Below are 23,359 nucleotides of genomic sequence, written 5' to 3'. Positions count from 1 at the left end.
GTGGAGTGGCTACCAAGCAATCCAAAATGGCGGGAGGTTTTCTTTGGAGACATGGGAGATTCGTGTTGGAAACTATTTCAAAGAAACACGTTTCTTTGATTCAGACTTCATCATGTAGATGTTTTAGTATTGGTAATCAATTGACAACTGGCAAAGATACCCTGGTTGATCAAAAACTGTTGGAGATCTTAGTCTGTCCCTTGTCTAAAAAACCACTGAGGTAAGAACTCTGAAGTGTATTTGGGCTACACGCTGATGTCAGCTTGTACAAAGGAAAATTTCCGTATAACCCTATATTAGAATTATGAACAGTGTTTTCTTTCACCGTCGTGCTAGGCCCTAGGATCTCCACCAGACAAGGACATTATAAATATATATAGACTATGGACAAGGAACTTGTGAATTCGTAGCAGCAAAATTGTCGGGGCATAAGCATGTGACAAAAATATTGTCTAGAGATATAGCAGGTAATCACTACATCTCTCGTCTTAGTTGTATATTAGCATTGGTCTTGGTGAGCCATTAAACCAACTCTTGCAATGCTTTGGACCCTAGAGGGGGAGGACGGGGGTGCTAATCAGAAATTTTGAAAAGAACCCCCAAGAGGTACTAAGGTCCTGTTTTGTGGGCGTGGCATACCAATTCTAAAACAACGCACTATCTCCTGTCATATATTTTTTTTGGCTCAATATCCTGCAAGTTACCAAAAAAAGCTCCTGCTGTGGATCTTTTCAGGCTTAGGGCACCCTAAGAGGTTCTAAAACCACTTTTTTAACACCTAAAAGGTATGAGAAGCACTCCTGTCCCCAGATTACTCCCCCAACGGGACTTTGGATTGGAAGACACATACAAAGGTGTTGTAAGGAGATCGCCAAGAGGGCTTTAATGCCACCAGCCACTCTTGTCTTTAAAATCCATCATTTGAAGGCTTATAGATAACTTTTTTGTCACAGATACTAGGCTTGATTTCAAGTCGTTCTTTGAGCTTATGTTCTTGTTCATTGGAGGAGGTGACACTTAGACTCCCAAAAATGGCTGAAAATCAAGCTCAACAGGAAATAACAATCTAGAATCTAGAGGGAAGGTTGTAAATCCCTGGCCTAGACATCCTACTATATTCATCTATCCCCATTTGAGCAACAAGTCACTGTTCTTACAGAATCTTTGTTCAAGGATCCACCACAATGACTGTCTTTTAAATGTTCTTTAGTCCTACCTTTATGGATGGAGTATACATGTGCATTTTGTTATTGCTTTTTGTCTCCAATTATTTCCTCCTAGGTATGACAGTACAAGAAATGAGTTGATTTCAGATGAAATTGGTGTGGCATATTCAATACAAAATGGTATTCCAAATCTCATACCCCATGATGGGCAACTCCTAAAGAAAAATGGCACAGCTTCAAGTACAAATGATCCAAACCAAGATTCGTGACGCTATGATGAAAGACTCAAGGGACTTGAATATCATTTTTAAATCAAGTATGTTTTAAGATTTGTCATGATACCTTTAAATGTTAATGGGTTTTGCACAATTGAGCATGAAGACAGGACTTCTCAAGGATGTAGTTTGTGCTGAAAATTATTGGATACAGTATAAATGGATCAGATTGTTAACCATGGTCAATAATGAATTCAAAGTTCATTGCACTGGAATCAACATTGTACTCAATAATTAGATGCAATATACCATGTTTGTCCAATATTTGTTTGTCAATATACCAATGGGCTATAATAATTATAACACAAAGACTTACTAGAACTGACCAATGACTGTTGACAAACTTTACACGAGTCTTACAGCCAATTTATCTTCATGGCTAAACTGACCAATCACTCTCAACGGACCAGACTTTAAACAACATCTACTGACAAACACTATCCACTTGACTCTGAACATGAATTCCGCTCAGGTTGTCAAAACGTCGGTCACCAATAACAATTTTTTTCAGAACTACCCACACCCAGACAATCACACTATACAAACCATAACCCAAAGATGTGTTTACGTGCAAAATATTACATATTTCCCTTCTGCATGCTAGTCATTTGAAGGGGTTGACAGCGAAGAAAATTTCACAAAGACACCAAATTCAATTGAACTTTTGTTTATTGGTTTATTATGTTGATTTTCAACAAGTCAGTAGTTGCATAGCAATGAAATTGCACTGCTGAAACATGTGGTAGAAGTATTTTAACATGCTATCTTTTTCGACTTACAAGACCATTCTTCCAATGATTTTGAAATGTAATTAATTGATTGGTTTAGACATTACAGTAAGTTAAAAAAGTCAATTCCTTTCAAGTGGTGGTATAATCCATCAGTTGCAAAGTACAATTCAGTACTGTATCTATGTTTCACAAATTTAGTACTCAGCTTGGTATAGGGATAGAAATACTGGGAAAATATCTGTTAACATGAATCAATAATAGCCTGCAATAATCATGCTAACCAAAGCAAAGATGGACGTCTTTTAGCCTGAATCAGTCTGTAGACCATTTCCGAGTTGTGCCTCTGTTTCAAAACAAATCCTTGTGCAAAACCTTTCGTATTGAAAGAGATATTGATTTGTATGAAAATGTACCTGTAAGCAAAATATGTTTTTATATGAATGGTTTTCAGTTAGACTTGTATTGACACAGATGCACAAGGCAACTCAGAGATGGGGTATTTCTGCTGAGCTTACAACTTAGTTTGTAAAATCTTTTAGCCCTTACATTTACCAAACTGAATGTATAATGGTCAAAGTCAGAGACATCTTAACTGCAATAACTGTGCTTTCAACAGTGCAAATCTTCTAGCCCTGATAGTAACCATGCTGTAGATGTTTGTCCTTGCAGCTGCACAGTTATTGAAGTTTTTTTGCCTCCTGCCACCAAAGAACAGATTAGTTCATATTATTATTAATAATAACTTATTATTTTGTAGCACAGTGTTTAGGGTTCTTTTAATTATATTAACCAGTTTTTGTAACAAAAATCTGTATAAAATTGCTCTCAGATGATGACTTAAGTTTATAACAATCATACATACACTGTAATAAGTTGGAATGTCTAAACGATCATGCAGTCAGGATTTACTTTCTATCAGATAGCTATGCGTTTATCTATCTTCACATGGAATAAGGCCACTTGGGATCAAAGTATCAAATAATTTACTGTGGTTGTTTCAACATTTTTCTTAAACCTTAAATTTCCAACGTAATGACCTGGCTTATGACTTATGACCTAGGTTATTCTCCATTATGTTAATAAACAAAAAGTCAAATTTATGTGTGCAAGTGCACTGCAGTTAGAGGGTTGTAACTTACTTTCATTGCTTTTGGACTTGTACTTGGTGCATTTAAAAAAAAAAAAATAGGCAAATTGTCATTATAATATTTATGAAAGAAGGATTAGGAACCATACAATAATGTACATTCACTGAAATATATGGCAAAAGGTCTGGATAGTAGCAGACATGTTAAAACTTTTAGAAACAGCACACCGTTTTTTTTTAAAACATGTTTCAACAGAATCTTCTGTCATCTTCAGAATAGTTCTCGTAGGATCAGCCACAGGGTATAATATCAAACAGAATTACTCTACAAAGCTTCTAGTCTCAACTAATTGAGGCACAGTCTTGGGTGAGCATACAACAATAGTTGACAAAGCACGTCAGCTCTGCTCTAAGATCAGGAATGAAGAGAGTTCAGAAAGTCTTCCATGTATAAATTATTTACATTAAACAGATTGCCCTTTAATTTAATGAAGGTGCTCCAATGTTGTGATTAAAATTAGTGGTCGTTAATAGTTTGTGATAATTTAAATTAACCTAAATGTGCTTTGAAACATTTTTATCAGACTATTTTAATACTGATCTTGAAAGTGTATTGATCGTGAACTCCAAATTCTGGATAACGTGAAAATGGTACATGTGTGAGAGTAAAGAGTAAGAGTGAGAGCAACAGCAAAAGCCAGAATAAGAGCAAGAATAATGCTTTGCAGATACAATCATTTACTTTTTGCCTGACTAGCATATTACTCAATAAAATGCAGCATATAAAATTTGTTTTTTACTTAATCACGTTTGAATTGATAGTTCAACAAAAACCTGCCTTAAACACGATATTTGTAACAAAAAGGAAAACTAACATCTTAAATGCTTTTCACACTTGCTACAATTTATTAATATTTTAATTTATTAATAGATGAAGAATTAATCAAAAACAGTGCGCTTATCTAGATTGATGTTAAAATAAAGATAACTAATCTAATGCATAATTATTTGAGTTACAATAAAAATAACAAAATAAAGCTAAATATTTTCCCTTTAATTTATCTTATAAAAGTCAGTTCCTAGTATATCATCTAGGTGGGCTATATAATTGATTGCATATTTCAGTATCTTTATCTTTGGCAGCTTGGTGTCACATTGGTATCCTGGAATTAACTGTCGAAGGTCTTGATAAGCGCTATTCAACTGTGCCACTCTTCTGCGTTCATGTTCATTTGCCAACAGCCTGTTCAGTTTTGTTCTTTGTCGACCCTTCATTTGATAACCTACTTTATCCTGCCTCCACTCTTCCTCCTCATCAGGTATGACAAAGTCAGAGCTGTAAGTCCGTGGCCGAGATGTCACCATCCTTGTATTGTAAGGTTTTGTGTTGTTATCTTTGTGTCCCTTCTTTGATTTTGCTTGCTGTGACTTCCTGGTTCCCTGATGAGGCACATTTTTGTGGATCTCTTGTGGTGCTTTTTTGTAACTTTTTTCAGGAGTGTGTAGTTCGCCTTTTTCATTATTGGTTCTTGTATCGTTTTTTTCACTGTCCAGTTCACCAGTAGAGAGTTCACTACCATTGCATATAGTCTGATCACTCCATGGCTCAGGAAACTCTTGTTTGATTGTTTCTTGAGCTGGTTTATCCTCAGCCTTTGAAACTTTCCCTTGTTCAAGAGCAACGCTTGACTGAGTCTCGTTCTTTTGAAGCTGTGACTCCATACTTTCTTCCTTTTTCATCCTTTGTTCATTCCCAATAGGTGTCATCTTCATTTTCTTTGTGGGGAGTTCATCTTCATCACTTATAACTTTAGGGTTACATTCTAATCCTGTGGCAAACCTAGTGCTACCCTTGCCAGTATGATGTGAAGTTAAATTGTGACTTGCTCTGTTTGCTACTTCTCTTGCATGAATATCTATTCTTTCCAAGGGTGTAGACAAAGATTTTGAACCAAATGGGCCGTGCTTTGGCAAGTAGATCCCGTGGTAGTGATTGTTGTTATTTAACCCACTGTACCATGCAGGCATGTGTAGCTGGCTAACATCAGAAAGAAGTTTATTACTAGATGAGTGACAACAGAAACAACCTGCATACTCATCAAGTTTTCTGTGATAGCACTCACAAGTGTTCAGACAATGATGATTATTTCTGGCTGTGAATTTGATACAACTGTCTGAAGCATGTGGAAATGTCCTTGTTCTACAGGCAAAACATGGGGTGTTTGGAGGCTTCCAAGTGTGGTTTTTCTGTAGTCCGTTAAAATGTAAAATTTGTGGATGAAATTCAATGCAGGGACTGGGAGGCACAAGTTTTTGTTGTTCCACTGCTGCGTAGCTTAAAGGATCTTGGATGGTCTTTGGCAGATCTGAAACAAAGACGCAAGTATATATCTCAATAAATAAAAAAGTTGCACCCATCTTGCAACATTGCATTGTGTCCTGGCACAAGCTCAGGCACTGTGGACTGGTATGGCCCAGGGACAATGATCTTTTCTGTCAAAAATGGTGAACAAAAATGTAAGGGTTTAGACCTTGGGGTGGAACCTACTGATATACTAGGATTTTTGAAATCATTTCTTTTTGAAAGAACTTTTCTATATGCAGGCAACAATATTGGCCCATGCCTTTAACTTTGCTAATTTAGGCATGTTTGAACCAAATCTCGCTCCACAGACTGCACTGTCTCTTAATTAATTTATACATGTCGACAGCATTGGGTATTTTTCAGGTACAAAAACTGTACAAAAACAGTTGCATTGCGTTTTGCACGTATTACATGCCTGTGGAGGCACATTGGATGCTTGGCAGCACACACCTTAATTTCACAGTGCCTAGACCTCTCCATCTAGGAATTGTAGCCATAGCCCTTATGGGATTCCGATATTTTTTCAAGGCTTACAATGGTTTTGAATTAGCAGCGACCGAAGTAGCACCTTCCTTCCACACGGCACCCGTTTGTCGTAATGAGCGTGACGCAGCGGGCGTTGCGTGACAATTAAGCACAAGTGCAACTACGGACAAGGCCCGAGGGCGTTTTCAAATAATCAATTGTTCTTTTTCACTCGAAAGAACAGGTGGTATTCCTTTCCAGTAGAGCCTTTTAATCAGCCAAACGTGACATAATCCTGGTCTTTTGAAAAAGCCGTGACGGATCTTTATTTATTTCTATTTTCAATTTCAAAGCCGCAAAGGACAAAGCAATAAAACCGACTATTAGACTCGTCTATAGGACAAAACAGAGCAGGCTGCCTTGTGTGGTGAGGAAAAAAATGGCTCCTTTGTAGGCGGTCGGAAATCGTTGTTATTTTAAAGTATGCAAATCGTGCTGCGTAAACAGGCAGCAAAATGATAAAGTTCTGAAAAAAAATCGAGCGTCATCGGTCGAACGCCTACCTCGCATTTTTGCAAAGCGCATACTGTTCTGATAGACCCCTGATAAGCTCGTGATATGGCCGGCTATTCAGAGACTAATTTTCTACACTTTTCATGTTCCTGCATTTATTATTGGCGAGAAAAGTCAAAACATAGGTTGTTAATAACTTAATCTTACAGCGAGACATCTTATCAAAAAAATCATTCCTTCTGTTTCTTATGGTTGCGCACAGAGGAATACAAATGAATGGTTTTGGCATCTTTTTAGCTCCCGTGAAAGTCGTTCACGAAAATCGTATGTGCGCTAAAACTCTTGCTTGTGCAAGAAACTGTATGCGAGCTTTGCCATGTTGAAAAACAGCAACAGGAAATGCCAGATGTTAAAATAACGCGAGCAGAGGAAAGAACACAAACCATCTGGAACGATGAGCGTTCTATTGTGTTCTTTTACCTTGTAGAATGTAGTAGTTTGATTTCTACAACTCAATTGTTTTGCTAATCGACCTGCTGAACAACAGCCATCAACCCATTTAGTTACTCAAAGAACCCATTTCAATGCCAGAAGGCCATTTTTAACGCAGATCAAGTCCAGCTGTTTTCCTTTCCGATTTCTTATCAAAAACTTGGAATTCTTAGCATAGCTGGCTAGAGGCCGCTTTGACTAAAACAGTGTTCACCTTTAACTGAGGCGACATCGAGACCAAGTCAAAGGATCGATTTTCCATCTGTTAAATCGTCTTTTTTTACTGACTACATGAAAAAGGCTTTGTCCTTGCAAACAATCTACGAATTAGAGAAAGGAAAACAAAGTGAAGAATGGTTTCCTGGTAGCGCAGTTGTTGCGGTGTTCCTTCCCAGATGTGAATTGCAATTTTCTTTGACTTTTCACCTTTCGATATGAAAAAGACGCGATATTTAAAAGGTTCTCTACGACAAACATCCCTCCCTTGGCTGTTTTTTACTCGTCTCTCGCTTCAAGCAGAATTTTTCTCTGATTCATTCGTGGATTGAAAGCGAGTGTAAAACAAAACCGCGCTTTTTCAGCGATTGAATAAAAATGTTTTATTGTTCAATATGAGCTAAGCAATGAACATCTGTTTCGACAAGAATACATTTTCAGCTACTAACAAAAAATTATTTATTTTTCATTTGAATTTCCCTTGGAATAAAAAATAGCTTTTGTCATGGAGTCCGAATTGTGCCTTTTTTCGCACGGAAAATTAACAAAAATTGTGGCTATTCCAGTTTTTTTCCAATTTCTGTAATTTAAATTGTTGACGAAAATTTTTAGGCCGACGAGTCTATGTTTTTAAATGAGTGTCTTTCATTGAAAACCTAGAATCACCATAGCAAATAAAAGATTGTCACTCCGGTGTATTTGAGGCGTATTAGATTTTATGCAGCCCTCTTCATTTCGATAGGAAAATTTGCTTTTATTCGAATTACCAACATCATTAGCAAGGCCCTTAATGTCCACCTTAGGTACATTAACATATCTTAAAGCTATAGTCCAAGGTTTAAATCGTTGATTTCTATCGCGCTTTGTCAAAATTTTAATTTATCATTCATAACAAATCTCAGGAAAAAAAATACACACTTGAAAATGTCCGTCCCTTTCTTCGTATTTATTTTCATTTTGTGATTATCTTCTTTTTTTTCAAAATCGCCCGAAGTAAATAATCCGTGCCAGATGGCTGTAAAGCTTTCGTCTTTCATTTCAAAGCTAATGCACTCGGATTTCAGCCCTTTTATTAAAATTCGTACCTTTTTCGATTGTCGGCGACAGAGGACATATGTCATTGTAGAGATGAAGTGCCTCGAGCGCTCGGCCGGCACCCCCTGCGACAATTTAATATTTCCCGCGCTACTCACTGTTTATTTCACTTGTCTTGAAAATCCCTGTATTTTCATTAACAAATTTAACTGCTCATTCATTCAGCAATTTCCGAAATTCTCTCTTCCTGTAACTTCTGAACATCTTTTTGTTTCTCTTTTCGAGGCACAATTCAATCTCCCAAGAACAGCTGTGAAATTAAGTTTTCATCTGTTTACAGAACCGTTTTAATTTATGGCTAAATTCATAAAACAACATCTCCATTGCTTTCTGCGCTGAAGTTGCTAGGGATCAACTATCTTCGGCGCTAGAAGGCGCTGGAAATTCTATTACCCCTTAAAGAAAACTGAATTTCTCTCAATGTCGATTTCGTTATGGTAGCTGTGAGATTTCAAACCGAAAATCGCCATCCGGACCAGCGAGTTTTCGAAACATCTGCCCAACGTCTCCCAGGTGTGTGTATATTAAAATTACTGTTACTTGCAAAAGTGCTAATAAGAAAACGACCAAACTGGAGATTTCTTAAAGACCTAAAAACTGTTTTAATGCCAAGAAAGCCATTCAAAAATCCCATTTTCAAGAGTAGGAATAAACGAAATTGCAAGAGTACCCCAGGTTTCCGCGCGTTACTGCTGTAATTTTGCAGCACAGGGAAATAAATGACACCGTAAGCAATTCGAAAAACTTGAATTAATTAAAGCAATCCCTTCTCTCGAAGTACAATCTCACCAGAAACGCAAATCGTTCACGATTTCACATCGCATAACCTGGCGGACTGACGAAGAAGACATACCGTTTTAGCGTGTTGACATCTAAACTGTCCCTATCCACCGACTGAGGACCCGCGAACACTGGCGCAAGATCGTTCGTTCGGCAACACGTGCGGGTTTCAAGAAATATAATCAAGCTTAGCGCCAACTTACCAGATTCGAACACAGTGTTCGCATCGCTGCTTTTTCTTCTCTTGACAAGGAACGAGCGAGGCATGATCACGCTTGAAAATGAAGTAGGAGCTTAGAAACAACCCGTCGCCATCACAGCTTGTTTGGGTCACAGGCGATAGTGTACAGAATTCAAGGTTTCAGACGTCAAATATAAATAAAACTCCGGCTTAGCCTCACTTTGACACATGTCCGCACTTCCGGTCATGTTTTCCAGATTTTATCTTGCCCTTTTTTCTGGAAGAATTTTGATTTGTAAATTGGTAAGTTAAAAATTGTATTTCGTTTGTACAAAAAATAACAAATAACAGACTATTTCCGGATTGAAAACTATTGAAAGGCACTCGAAGAACCGGAACCGGAAGCACAACAGTCGCTTGTACTTCCTGTAAACGAAACTGGTGTTTGTGTCTCAAGCGGGAATTTTGAAATTGAAAAACGTCTTCAAAATTTTTAAAATTGGACCGTAGGGAATCCATTTCCTTGTTTGATGCTTTCCTTCTGTAAATTCGCGAACATTTCTGGCAAATTGTGAGATTGTCACATCACTGGGCACTTCAACCATTGAACTCGCAAAGGAAACATCCTGTTTATTAGCGATACGACAAGGAGGAGCAACGCTAATATCTTTGGTAGTCCGCAGCTTTTTTTTTTTTAAAGACCTTTAAACAGTGACACGAAGATAGTTAGCATATTGAATCTCTATTTACCTGAAAAGTTTTGATTTTTGTGATAGTCTAAGGTTTCTTTCTCTATTCGCAGCGCTTGATAGCACCTCGTCACATGCACAGGCTTCGCTCTATGGTCGGCTCGGTGCGCCAGGGTGGGCGACCAGTCCAGTGCTATTTTCCTACTCTTTTTACGGGCGATACGCCTGTTCTGTTTTCCTTCTATATATATCGGCTGCTGACCAAACATTAGGTCAAGATGGTTGGATATTGGCCAAGATCTTTTTTTGCTTGTTTATGGACCGGGACGGACTCGAGGTCCATAAACACGCAAAAGAAAAAAAAAATTGGCCAATATCCAGCCATCTTGACCGGACAAGCTTGGTCAATAAGGGATTCATTATATGAGATAAAGAAGAGCAAAAAATCATTTTTCTTGCGGAACACAGCACGTAATTCCGAGCGGGAAAGATAGCGCCATTTTACCAGCTCGGGCAAGTGCAGAGCACTTGGAGAGTCGTGGGGTGCTTATCATTTGTCAGAATAAATCGGTTGGGATGACCGTTGAATAATGGTAAGGGTTTTTTTCCAAAATCAGCAAACCAACCGAACGAGATGGCGCTTAAGCCTGGTCCTCTATAACGACGCAAGCACAAGCATAAGCGTAATAAAAGAAGCTTATGCTCTAGTGAGGACAGCCACGACATAAGCTTAAGCATAAGAAAAAGGATATTTATGCTTATGCCTGGGTCGTTATTCTGATGAGAGACTGGAAACTGGAAAGTTTAGCACATGGTTAGGAAATTTTCGCCGTTCCGTTCCGAACGGAAAAAGAAGTTTACCTCTGGAGGTGGTCTACAATTTCCGAACGGATTTTCCGGAAAAAAACCTTTCCATTTGACTTTCAACCGAAATTTCCGGATTTTTTTGATAAATGGTAAGCACCCTTGGAGACACAGGATTTAGTTTATCTTGCCCGTTCACGGAGCCAGCCATACAATAAGCTTAAGTTTCTTTATTTTTACAGTTGTTTAGTAATAACACTGGCGCCTTTTCTGTCTCAATGGTGCGTGCGAGCAAGATAACAAAAAGTACCCGAAATGATGTGTTTGTACCCGGAGGGGGGGGGGGGGGTAGCAAGGTTGTTTGACCTTATAGTAATGCTTGAATACGGTGACGAAACACTGCTAATCAATCTGTTGCTAAGAAAATCTCTTAAAATCTTTTGGTGATAAGGTCCTAAAAGAAGCATGAAAATTTATGTATTCTGTAATAAGACAAAAAATTCTGTCTCGAGGTGTTGTTTCAATCTCGTTACCAGTGCTTTTCCCTTCGAAACTGGGTTGGTGTTGTTTGAGAGAATCTCGAGTAAACGCTGCGACAGTCCCTACTAAATGTTTTTCCGCTGAAGCAATAAAAACGACTCATTATGGATACAATTTCAAAAGAAAAAAATTTGATCAATTCAATTCTTGTTCTCTAGAAAAGTTTGTGCTAATTTTCTTAATATTTTTCTGCAATATAACTTATGAACTTAAGTGCCAAAAGATTACGACAAGACGTTGGCCGTACTCAAGAACCCAGGCAGACGAATAATGCGTCCAAGAAATATTATGCGCTTGGATAAGCACGCAAAATACGAAGCATACAACGTCAAACTATAAACTAACAATTTTACGGGTCCAGGAGACGCATAAAACAGACGCAGCGGTTTACTTCTTAGACGTATAATCCGTCTTGGAAAACACGAGACGCAGGAAAAAGACGAGCTTGACCTTGAAAGAACTATAACGCGTAATCAAGCGACCAACAGTTTCTCTCACAAGAGCTTTTGTCAACACACGAGTTTTAAACGTTGCGTATTTACCCACACGCATTTGTTTTAGATGCACTATTCATTTAAGAGGCATGATTCGTCCTTCTGAGTAAATAAGGCCACATTGTTGAACGTAACAAAGATTGACAAGTCTTAAACGCAGGACATTGCACGCTCAGGGTGCATTTCCCCGCCCTCAAACCGAAAACAAGGGATCGTGTTTTAGTCCACTGGATTTTGTTTGTGGTGTGGTCATTCATGGCGATAGTACATGTTGATCTAAAAGTGAGGAATATGAGTATTTCTCCAACTTGCGACCAGTAACTTTGTTTAATTTACGTTTCCTTTACAACTTCATTTATAGTTTTAAGCCCTGTTCCATTCTTCAACGTGGAATCGTCTTGCTTTCAGCCTTGCCGCCCCATCATGCATTCTTAGCCGGTTTTCCTCTCGGGCAGGCTCCTTGCTATCACCTAATATGGAAAAAACATGACGTTGAGAAAACAAAGACGTTCGTCTCCAGTCCCCCCAGAAGGATAGGACAGCGCCTGTCCAGTGCTTCCTATCAATGCAGTAAAGACTTCTCGCGGAGAGTGAATCAACATGAACCAGGTTATTGAACCATCTTTGTTCCACTGTGTTCAGTAATTAAGTTCTTATCTAAACATCGCATGTCTAAAATTAAAGACAGACTGACAAAATTGGACAGTTCATTTCCGTCAGTCAATCATTTTTTCAGCGACGAATAGGGTACTGATAATAAACCAATCGGAAATAATAGTAAAGAAAAAACATGTGACCTGTTGTCGGACGTATATTAGAATTTGAATTTGACTTGTGGTACTTCTTGATAGGACCTTTTAGCTGTGTCTGGACAGAGAACCAGTTAAGAACTCGACAGGCCAAAAACCCAAAGTGAAACAAAAGTACAATCGTGACCACTCTTTACACAATTCCTTCCAATCTAAGCCAGGTGTAAGGTCAAAAAAAGGTATAGACCGTACAATCTACAGTATAACGAACAGAGGGAGTTTGACTGACTGCATTACACATCCTTGCTGTGTATAACTTTCTGGGATTGCAGCCCAAACGCTTGTCATGAGCGACAGCACGTAAGAGTACAGTTGACCGAGTTCTTACACTGACGTAATAGCTGTAGTAACACATTGCTTCAGTCGCCATACGGTTGCGCGGCGGAACTACAGCTTTTACAGCCGCTATACATACAGTTATTACTATACATGTACTACAGTTACTACCTGAGCTATTACGCATTCTAAAGTTTCTATTAGCTATTAGACACACTACAGAAACTACAGTTACTCCTAGTACATGTATTACAGCTGTTATAGTTACCACAGCTACAGTGTAGACACACCATTATACCACCGAGGAAAATGACGCAGTCTTTGCTACTAATTAATGGATTTGTTTCCGTGCGAAAGCGTAGAATGTGCGATCGACCGAATCTACAGCTACTCTACAATTAATATTTTACATCGTAGACAGTGTTCCAGCGCCCCCCCCCCCCCCTCCCCCACTTCCCGCAGGATAGCAGCTACAATTCAACTGCAGCTACTACGTAACGTTACGACAAATATTACACTTACTACACATGCTACATGTATTCCTTCTTTTTTGGTACAGTCACCCTCACCACAATCAACACAGTTCAGTCGAGAAAACGAGACTCTGCACTTGACAACTCACAGGGCTAAACTGATTGTGACAACTAAATAGTAAAAGCTGCTTACGTTTTCCAACTTTCTTATTGTTCATGGTCCACGCCTGGGTGAGAGAAACGCTAACAGCAGCCACAAACAACAGAACTAACAATACTTTAAAATGTTGCATCGTAGAGAATCGACTAGTTCTTCTAAGGAAGCAATATAAGCCAACTCTTGATCGAGTATTGTGATTGAATTGAGGACGACGAAGCTCCTTGCTCTTTTTTAAATGCGACTTTCAGAAAATAGGCGGAAATGAACACTTGTGACATAAGCTAAGATAACCGTAAAAAGGAACTGGTTCCTAGCTGATAGGGTGGCGAGACTGCCCGGCTGCAGGAAACCTGCTGGGGGTGGAAACATGTGTGTGTGGGAAAACAGAATTCGATGTCAAATGGTTTCGGAAAAAATGGAGTTCTGGTATGATTTATGAGTTTTTAAGTTATGTTTTTACCCCAGTGAGATTTGATTCAGGTTTGATTTTTTTCGGGAAAGTTGAGAAAGTATTTAAAATTTTCGTTTGGATCTTTATCTTCTTAAGTCGCTAAACGTTAAATGCCATTCATTAAGTATAAATAGTTGATTATTTATATCTTGTGAACCTTTTTAACACACCATGAAATAAACTGAACGTAATCAAATTATTTTTGTCACAGCTGTGTTTTATATCTTCAAAGTGTCACGAGCCAGGAAACCATTCAAGAAAAATTCGCCAGAAGCCAATCAGATTACGAGTTACCTTTATTCAATTCCGTGTTGAAACTTGACCGTGTAGTTGTAGTAACTGATATCCTGATGTAGATTTTCGTTGGCGTTTTCAGTATCGATCAATAATTTACTACTCACTCACTTATTAGTATCTATCAGTTATACATTTTTGCTACTTAGATATTGTAAGTTAGTCATATTTATAGGTTGTACATAGTGATTTTAGTTAATTTCCTTTTGTGTTTATTTCGAGAGCCATTAGTTTATCAGTTTTGTTACTGTCAAATGTTACCCTCTCCAATAAAGTCTACTACTACTACTATTACTACTACTACTTAGTATAATTACCCCATACCTGGAGTAATAATTCCTAGCCGATAACTTATGAGATTATGTAATCATTTCTCTAATTTGTGAAGGAAAACGTATTTTTCGTATCTGGAATGAAAATATCGTCTTATTTACAGTGTAGGTCACGCATTATACGAGAGCCATAAAAAAGGAAGTAACCATATGATGATGATGATGCCGGAAATCTTAGTAACACTAAAAAGAAACTTTGTATAATTTATGTCGTCTCCGCATACAAGGAAGCTAAGGAGACTTCTTTGACAATGTATTAACGGCATGTTATTAAAATTATTACCACAGGTAACCATATCTAGTGTTGCGTAGTGGTTCTTTATTTCTTGTTTTTACATGTATTTATTCGAAGGGTCTCATTAGAGATCAATTTCGAAAACATTCTGCACGCATTTTGTAATAAGTGTGAGGTTTTCTTGTGTTTTTATCCTCTAACCCAGTTCCGTAAGAAGAAAGCTGGCAGGATATTTCAGGAAGAAGTGGATAGATCTACGTCAGTCCGGTCTGATATGGATCTACTTTGCACGTTCCATCTGGAAATATCCTGCTTATTTCTGAAATATGTGTGTTTTTTTAGATTGCGTTGCCTTCAGTTCTTTCTACGGATCGTACATGTTCAAAGAGATTAGATCGTGCTTCGCAGACAGCCGGTGATTTTCAGTATTGATAATTTATGACAGTATAATTTATGACAGTATAACATCATAAAATATTTTTTATGTTATGCCAAAAGAGAAATAAATTAGAGTTTGCCGTTTATAACCCTTTTCGACATTCCAAATCTTATATATCGTTAAGCGGTCAGTGTTCATGATAAAAACTCTTGAAAACTAACTAATAATATCCGACCTGGAAAAGATGTAAAAAATAACAACTATAAATAATTTTGAAACATACTTGTCAAAAATATTAGCTTAGGAAAAGGTTGGCGTTCATTTACAGCATTGGTGTAAGACAAGTGTAAGAGTGGAATGTGAAGATTCTAAGAGCAAGCGTTTTTGCCGATCGATTGTTCACTCCGCGCTCTCCGCGCCACGTCGGTTTGGATGAATGTCATACAATTAAATGTTAAAAATATTGGTAAAAAGACGTTTAATGACGGTATGAATCAACCGACGTTTGGGCATCACTGCCTTCTTCAGGGTGTTTAAGCTGCTGTGAATGTCATGTGCAGTCTGTCCGCTCTAGCGTCAGGCTCGTGCCCTCCTCTGTGTAGAAAAGAACACTATTTACATTTCACTTTGTACGCAATTCCTGTGACTCGATTCTTTAGGCTTTTTGAATACATCATCAAGTGAATGCTGTCTTAACTCTCGTGTCTCCATGCAGATGCATGAACGTGGAATTCTTTTGGAGACTCTTTTAGCGTACGGAATTGACGCAAAAACCTCATAACCTTCCGAGACTACTCAGGATCCCGCCCCTTTCTCGTTATCCTCTCATACCTTTCGATGAATTTCAACGGGTATCCATTATTAATGACTAAAGGTTTGCTGAAACCCTTTAATAGAAGTATTAAAATTATACTAGTTCGACGTTTCGATGTTGCTAACATCATTTTCAAGGCAAGGGTGAAAATATCGAGGTGACATAAAAATTTAAATAAGTGTAAAAACATAATTAACCCTTCTTGTGCATGCTGTAAGAATAACTTCGCGCGGATGGAGTCTGCTTTACAAGGATGGTTGACGTTTTTTGATTACATTTCGCAAATGAGACTCTCCTGAATTTGTTTCGGTACTTTTTGAGTACCGAAAAGTTGTTCAGTAAATTCAGTTTTAACATTCAGTAGTTCTCGAGCATGTGTTTCCCACTTGAATAGTTTATAGAGCTACGCTCTGCCAAAACGTTGGTGTACATGTCATTTAGCAAAAACCTGAAAAATTACCTGGTTATTTGCCTCTTCACTTTTTTAATCATACCTTTCCAACAAAAAAGGAAAATCCACAACACACAGTGCGTAATTCATGAAGAAAAATAAAACAAATATAGCCGGCAAAGAGTATACAACTTGAAATAATCGCTCTATCGGCGCCTTGTTTCTTTCTTATACTCTTCGCGCGCGAATTAAACCTCTTACGATAAACAAGAGCGCGAGCAAAATCTGTGTTCGAATTCCTCCCTTACTTGCCAGTTTCGTAGTGACAAGGTCAATTTCTCTGGCTTGGAAAAAAAATAATCGGTCCCCGTCCAGGAACATTTGTAAAACAAAGCAATCATCGCCGGCAGAACCTTGAGGGTTAGGGTTAATCACATGATCATAAACCTCCATCTTCAAAGTGTTTTACATCCGCACTAAAACGCAAAGCCGGCGTTTCCAAGTTCCTCGTTTTGGAAAAGTTCTGTTTTCGGTCCGGCCTGGTATCGGCGTAATGTGGATGGAAAACCTTTGATGCATATTCCAGGTGAAAACACCGTTTTCAAATTTCTCCTGCGTCGTGTGGACAGGGCCTCACGCAGTCTTTGGTCTTCAAAACCACAGCGGATAAGGCTCAGGAATGGAGGCTCGAGGTCGTCACGACACTGCGTCCCACACATCCTCGGAGGCCCAGGGGTTAGTGGGGCCAAGGAGAAGTCTAATCGGCAAACTTTGACTCAATTCCCTCGCCCCCTCTAACTCCGTAGTCTCCTCCGCAACCTTTATTAGAGTCGTCACGCAACGCTTCTCCTCCTGGGGGAGAAGCGTTGCGTGACGACTCTAATAACGGCTGCTGAGAGACTACTAACTCCGAGGACCCCAGAAGGATCTGGGAAACTAGTTTCCATTCCTTTCACTCTGTTTTCACTTTACTGTTCCTGTCATGTTTTTTAACCAGGACACTCATGCTATTTTGAGTGGTTTTGTGCGATATTGGTTTCCCTAATTAATGCTGGGTTATCATGAATTCTTTAAGGTACGTTAACTAAGACATAAGCTTTCCAAGCTAACTGTTCCTTGAGGCTCCATGAGTAGCTATCAGTGTTTACAAAATTCAGCGAAAATTCCAAGACTTCAGGAAGCTTCCAAAGTTAGATTTAGACTCAAGCTTATGTTAAAGCTAACTTTGGTAAATGGAACTTAATGAATGGTTTCGACATGTCGTTTAGGCGCTTGATTTAAAATGTCGGATCTTTAGGATCTTTCGACCCTCTACTCGTGCCTTAGAATTTATATGCAGTTGTGATTCAGTGGTCGGGTTGCGTTGATTAAGCTTCTAACATATTAAGCTTTTAGAAGGTTTACTGATAATTGTGGCGTAGATCTACTACCTTGACAACTTGTTCCTGCAGAGCAAACTCAATGGACTTTCAATAACTGACTAGTGTACACAAAGTATGTTATTTACATGCTTATTCTCAGTACATATAGTGCACTGTATAAGGCCATTACCAAGGAAAGCCAATAACATACAACAGCTCATGCAGAGAAAACATAATGAAACAAAATTGATATAGTGATTCCATGAGCTAAGGTGCACGTGCTAAGATGTATAACGGTTATATTTGAATGTGATGCTCGCACAAGTTCTAAGATTAAGAGATGGTTATATGGTGAGTACTGGATGTGCAATGTATTCGTAATACAGGATGTATAAGAGACTCATGTTATGTAGTGAGCTGTGTGTGTGGGTTGACTTGCCGTGCACAAGTAAGCTGAACATTAACAGTCGAGTTATTAAACTGTTGGCTGTTGGACTCTTGGAGTGGAAGTTGTTGTTGCCCATGCTCGTGACAATAAGTATCACTGAGTCAAAAACAGAGTTGTGCATCCATTGCCCATGAGTCAATAGGTCTTTTCAAGTATACAACATGTAAATACATGTACTTGTAGCAAATTAACCCGAAGTATGTTACTTGTTTGTAGCTTTGACTGGTTGGAGTATTCTTATTTTTTTGTGACAGGAAGAAGGTTGGCAATTTCATTGCTGGTAGTGACACCAGTCAATCTGCACAAGCAGAGCAGCAAGGTAGCTATGATGCTAAAGGCAAGCACACCCCACTACCTGTCGATCATTACCTCTTCTCAGGAATGAAGTATGATATTCACTTTGTCACTGTTGATGTCACAACATTTGGAAAGAGTAAGTAAAGACTTCTGCAGGTTTTGTTAACTTTTATGTAACCTTTTTTTATTTGTCTTACTGCACTACATGACCATAAGAAGTATGTGTGGTAAGGATGGTGAGTTAATTGTTAGTGTGCTGGACTCTGGATCAAATGGTCTGGTTTTAAGCCCTGGCCAGGGTCACTGTGTTGTGTTCTTGGGCAATATACTTTACTCTCTTCTCTTCACCCAGGTGTATCAATGGGTACCAGCAAATTTAATGCTGGGGTGATCCTGTGATAGATTAGCATCCATCCAGGGAGGAGTAGAAAATTAATACTCCTAGTCACTTCAAGCTCTTCTGTGAAAACCAGGTATAAGCACTGGCCTGACAGGTTACTAGGCTTGTGTTTTGATTGGCATTTCTCCATGATCATGTGATGTATTCACTCTTTACTGAATAAATTAGTGTATGTTTGGATTCACTCGTGGCTGGTTATTACATTTGGCGACGAGACATTTCATTCTAGATTCGTACAGGAATGGTGACCTATGGAAAAATAGGCAAATTCAAAGAATCAGAAGAATCATGGACCCAGTATGTAGAGCGGCTAGAACAGTATTTCCTAGCGAATGAGGTGGAGATGTGGCGAAACGCCGAGCAATTCTACTCAGTGTTTGCGGAAGTAAAACATACGCACTTCAACCAGCAAAGCTCGCAGGACACAACTTTTAAGAAGATTGTCAGCACACTTGAGAAGCACTTTTCACCAAAGCCAAGTGAGATAGTGGAGCGTTATAAATTTCATAGCCGAAATCGAAATGAAGATGAAGGAGTTGCGGCATACATGGCAGAATTGCGTAAGCTAACCGAGCATTGTAATTTTGGCGAGATGTTACCAGAAATGTTACGAGATCGGTTGGTCTGTGGTATAAACAACAAGAAAATCCAGCAGTGATTACTGGCGGAATGAGAGTTGACACTCAAGAAGGCCAAGGAGATTGCTTTGGGAGAAGAGTTAGCAGCGAAGCACATGGTTGATATTCAGTCTGACATGACCCCCAGCAGTGTTAATCAGGTCGACGCTCAAGACAACAACAGAATTAAAGGTTGTTGTCCAGATTCAGAGTGTTACCGTTGAAGGGAGAAACATGAAGCTTCAGCCTGTCAATTTAGAGATGCTCAGTGTTTTAAATGCGGACAACAAGGGCACTTAGGCAAAGTGTGTCGTGGCAAGAAAAGGCAGAAGAAAAAGACGGGCAAATGAACTGATTCCGGAACGTGGGAAGGTAAACAAAGCGTTTCAGGATACAGCAAGCCAGCAAAGCAGAAGAAGAAGCAGCCTACACATTTAGTGGACGAAGTTCCCAGGGAAGAAGGTGTTTATTGAGCGACAATGTACCACATCCGCAGACAAAGCAAACCCAAGGCATTTGAAGTGACTGTGGAACTTTGTGGTGAACCACACAAATTGGAGATAGACACTGGTGCGACCAGAACCATGTTGAATGAAGAAACGTACAACAAGTTACATGACAAATTGGAATTGAAGAGTTCGAAGCCCACATTAAGCACATACACAGGAGAGAAAATACTAGTGTCGGGTGAAGTACTGATTCCTGTCAAGTACCAGAATCAACAGCATAATTTGCCAGCCATGTTGGTGAAGAGTCCTGGACCCAATTTACTTGGAAGGGACTGGCTTCAAGTGATTAAGCTTAACTGGAACAGTATTTTCAACATCCAGGAGGGCAACCCTCAGCTGCAGAAGATCCTAGATGCACACAAGGACATTTTTGGCAAAGGACTGGGTACACTGAAGGGCACAGAAGCCAAAGTCTATGTTGACCCAAGTGCTCTACCCAAGTTCATGAAGGCTCGTCCTGTACCGTATGCACTCAAAACGAAAGTCGGAAAGGAACTGGATTGATTGCAGAGCAAAGGCATAATATCTCCGGTAGTGTTCACAGAGTGGGCGGCACCTATAGTTCCAGTGGTGAAACAGGACGGATCAGTGCGTATTTGTGATCAGTGTGTATTTGTGTACTATAAGTGTACCGTCAACCAAGTCTCAAAGTTGGATAATTATCCACTAATCCAATCCCCAAGACTGAGGACTTGCTTGCCACACTAGGTGGAGGAAATAAATTCACCAAGCTGAATATGTCACAGGCATACCGACAGTTATTATTGGATGAGAAATCGAAGAAATTCACTATGATCAACACTCACAAGGGACTCTATCAATATAAATAGACTGCCCTTTGCGGTTTCGTCAGCACCAGGAATTTTCCAACGTACAATGGAGAATTTATTGCAAGGCATCCCCCATGTTGTCGTGCGAGTTGATGACATCTTAGTCAGCAGCAAGGATGACCCAGATCATCTAGCCAACCTAGAAGCAGTGCTTAGTGGGTTCTTCACAGCAGGATTTAAAGCTATGTTTGGCAAAATGTCTGTTGATCCAGCCCGAAGTCACGTACTGTGGGTACATAATCAGTGGCGATGGCATTCAACCTGTGGTGGCAAAAGTTGATACAATCAAGAATGCACCGGAGCCAAAGGATGTCAGTCAGTTACGAGCTTTCCTGGGCATGCTCAACTATTACTAACCATAGATTCTTACCTGATGTAGCAACCATTCTGGAGCCTTTACACCAGCTCTTAAGGAAAGGATCAACATGGCAGTGGCGAAAGGAACAACAGGAGGCCTTTGCAAAATCTAAGGAACTGTTGCAGTCAGCTGAGCTACTAATACATTTTGACCCAGCCAAGGAACTTGTACTTGCCACTGATGCTTCTGATTATGGTGTGGGAGCGGTCTTATCCCACAAAATGGAAGGAGGAACTGAACATCCAATAGCATACATGTCCAGATCTCTAAACGGAGCTGAAAGAAATTACTCGACCTTAGAGAAGGAGGCATTAGCCATAATCTTTGGAGTTAAGAAGTTCCATCAGTTTCTTTATGGACACTCATTCACTATCGAGACGGATCATAAACCTTTGGAGGGTATGTTGAATGAGAAGAAAGGGATTCCAGTGCTTGCTGCACCACGAATCCAGCTTAAGTAGGCTACCCTTGCTTGAGATGCTCGAGTCAGTCCCAGTTCCTGGTGAAACAAACTTGTTAATGGAACATTTGGAAGGCACACCTGCACATAGTGGCCACATCAAAGAGTGGACCAAGTGGGATCCAATCCTCTCACAGCTGCTACGCTTCATCTCAGAAGGATGGCCAACCAAAAACAACTCTGAAGAGCTAAACCCTTACTTCACCAAACAAAGTGAATTAAGCGTAGAAGATGGCTGTATACTTTGGGGTGCCAGAGTGGTTGTAGCTCCACAAGGAAGATCGAAAATACTCACTGAGCTGCACGAGGCCCACCCGGGCGAATCTCGCATGAAAGCGTTGGCACGAAGCTACGTATGGTGGCCGGGCATGGATCAGGAGATTGTGAAGAAAGTGAGGGGCTGCAACAAATGTCAGTAAAACCAGAGTGCACCCACAGAAACACCATTACACCCCTGGGAGTGGCCGGGACTCCCTTGGTCAAGAATTCACATTGACTATGTGCGGCCTTACAAAGGAGAAATGTTCCTTGTAGTCATGGATGCGTACTCAAAGTGGTTGGAAGTGCATCGCATGAAGTCTATCACATCGACTGCCACAATTGAAAAGCTGAGAGAGATGTTTGCTACACATGGCCTACCAGCAACACTCGTCAGCGACAATGGTAGCAATTTTACCAGCTCAGAATTCCAGGAGTTCATGAAAAAGAATGGAATCAAGCATATCAAAGTGGCACCTTATCATCCTGCCTCAAATGGCTTGGCAGAGAGGGCTGTGCGAATCTTAAAAGAAGGCTATGAAAAGATGGAGGATGGAAGTGTCCAAACAAAGTTATCACGATTCCTCCTTAGTTACCGCACCACCCCTCATAGTATGACTGGAGTGCCGCCAGCAGAATTACTCATGAAACGGAGATTGCACACACAGCTGAATCAGCTTGTTCCAAGCGTAGCAAATCGCGTTAGGAATAAACAGTCCCAGCAGAAGGCAGCACACGATTACCATGCTAAGGAGAGGGAGATTCTAGAGGGCCAGGCTGTTTATGCTAAGGATTTCTGGAACAAGAAGGCCTGGATGCCAGGACTGTCGTGGAGAAAACTGGTCCAGTGTCAGCTTGAGTTCAGCTGGACAATGGGACAGTCATTTGGTGGCACCAAGACCATGTGCGAAGCCGTGAGAATGATGTGGCGGAGGAGCCAGTTACAAATGTGACACCCAGCGTGACACCAGTGGTGTTGCCTGAATGTGATGCAACACCACCCACCCCTGGTGTTAGCGACCATCTTGAGGTTCCTAAGTCTCCACCGGCAGCACCTACTCAGACACCCGTTAAAACGAGTCCTCTGGCGACATGCCCTGTGCAGAAAACGGCCAGACCTGGATACCTGAAAGACTACCTGTGTGAATCGTGACTTGATCACAGGGACTGTGGTTGAAATAGAGGACATTCATAGTCAAATAGTTTTGATTTAGTTGTTCTAATTTACATGAGGAGTTTATGTATGAATAACCTGTAATTCTAGAGGGGAGGAATGTTGTGATTGGCATTTCTCTATGATCATGTGATGTATTC

At 39.8% G+C, this 23,359-nt stretch overlaps 3 protein-coding genes and 1 long non-coding RNA gene across 4 annotated transcripts in view; 2 read left to right on the top strand and 2 right to left on the bottom strand.

Moving 5' to 3' along the window:
• Positions 1-23,359, bottom strand: part of LOC110052995 (uncharacterized) — a 208,340-nt gene that overhangs the window by 183,526 nt on the left and 1,455 nt on the right. The window lies entirely within an intron of this gene.
• Positions 5-1,703, top strand: LOC149106898 (uncharacterized). Its single transcript, XM_089297448.1, has 2 exons — positions 5-220; positions 1,282-1,703. Exons 1-2 carry the CDS (start codon positions 27-29, stop codon positions 1,433-1,435), a joined length of 348 nt encoding a protein of 115 aa, XP_089153574.1. The 5' UTR covers positions 5-26; the 3' UTR covers positions 1,436-1,703.
• On the bottom strand, positions 2,093-9,529 carry LOC110052999 (uncharacterized). The gene is made up of 2 exons (XM_020759185.2): positions 9,389-9,529; positions 2,093-5,625 (listed from the first exon to the last, which is right to left on the bottom strand). Exons 1-2 carry the CDS (start codon positions 9,450-9,452, stop codon positions 4,313-4,315), a joined length of 1,377 nt encoding a protein of 458 aa, XP_020614844.2. The 5' UTR covers positions 9,453-9,529; the 3' UTR covers positions 2,093-4,312.
• LOC110068292 (uncharacterized) overlaps positions 17,443-23,359 on the top strand; it is a 12,753-nt gene continuing 6,836 nt past the window's right edge. Inside the window, exons 1-2 of the mRNA XM_089297444.1 lie at positions 17,443-17,582; positions 18,571-18,749. Coding sequence (XP_089153570.1) covers positions 17,569-17,582; positions 18,571-18,749 — 193 coding nt within the window. The 5' untranslated portion in view covers positions 17,443-17,568. The remainder of the gene's footprint in view (positions 17,583-18,570; positions 18,750-23,359) is intronic.

The sequence above is a fragment of the Orbicella faveolata genome, unplaced genomic scaffold, assembly GCF_042242905.1.
Source record: "Orbicella faveolata isolate gen_17 unplaced genomic scaffold, um_ofav_v1 contig_3, whole genome shotgun sequence".
NCBI lineage: Eukaryota > Metazoa > Cnidaria > Anthozoa > Scleractinia > Merulinidae > Orbicella > Orbicella faveolata.
The sequence above is the reverse complement of the archived record's forward strand: the minus strand, read 5'-3'. Positions and strand labels throughout refer to the sequence as shown.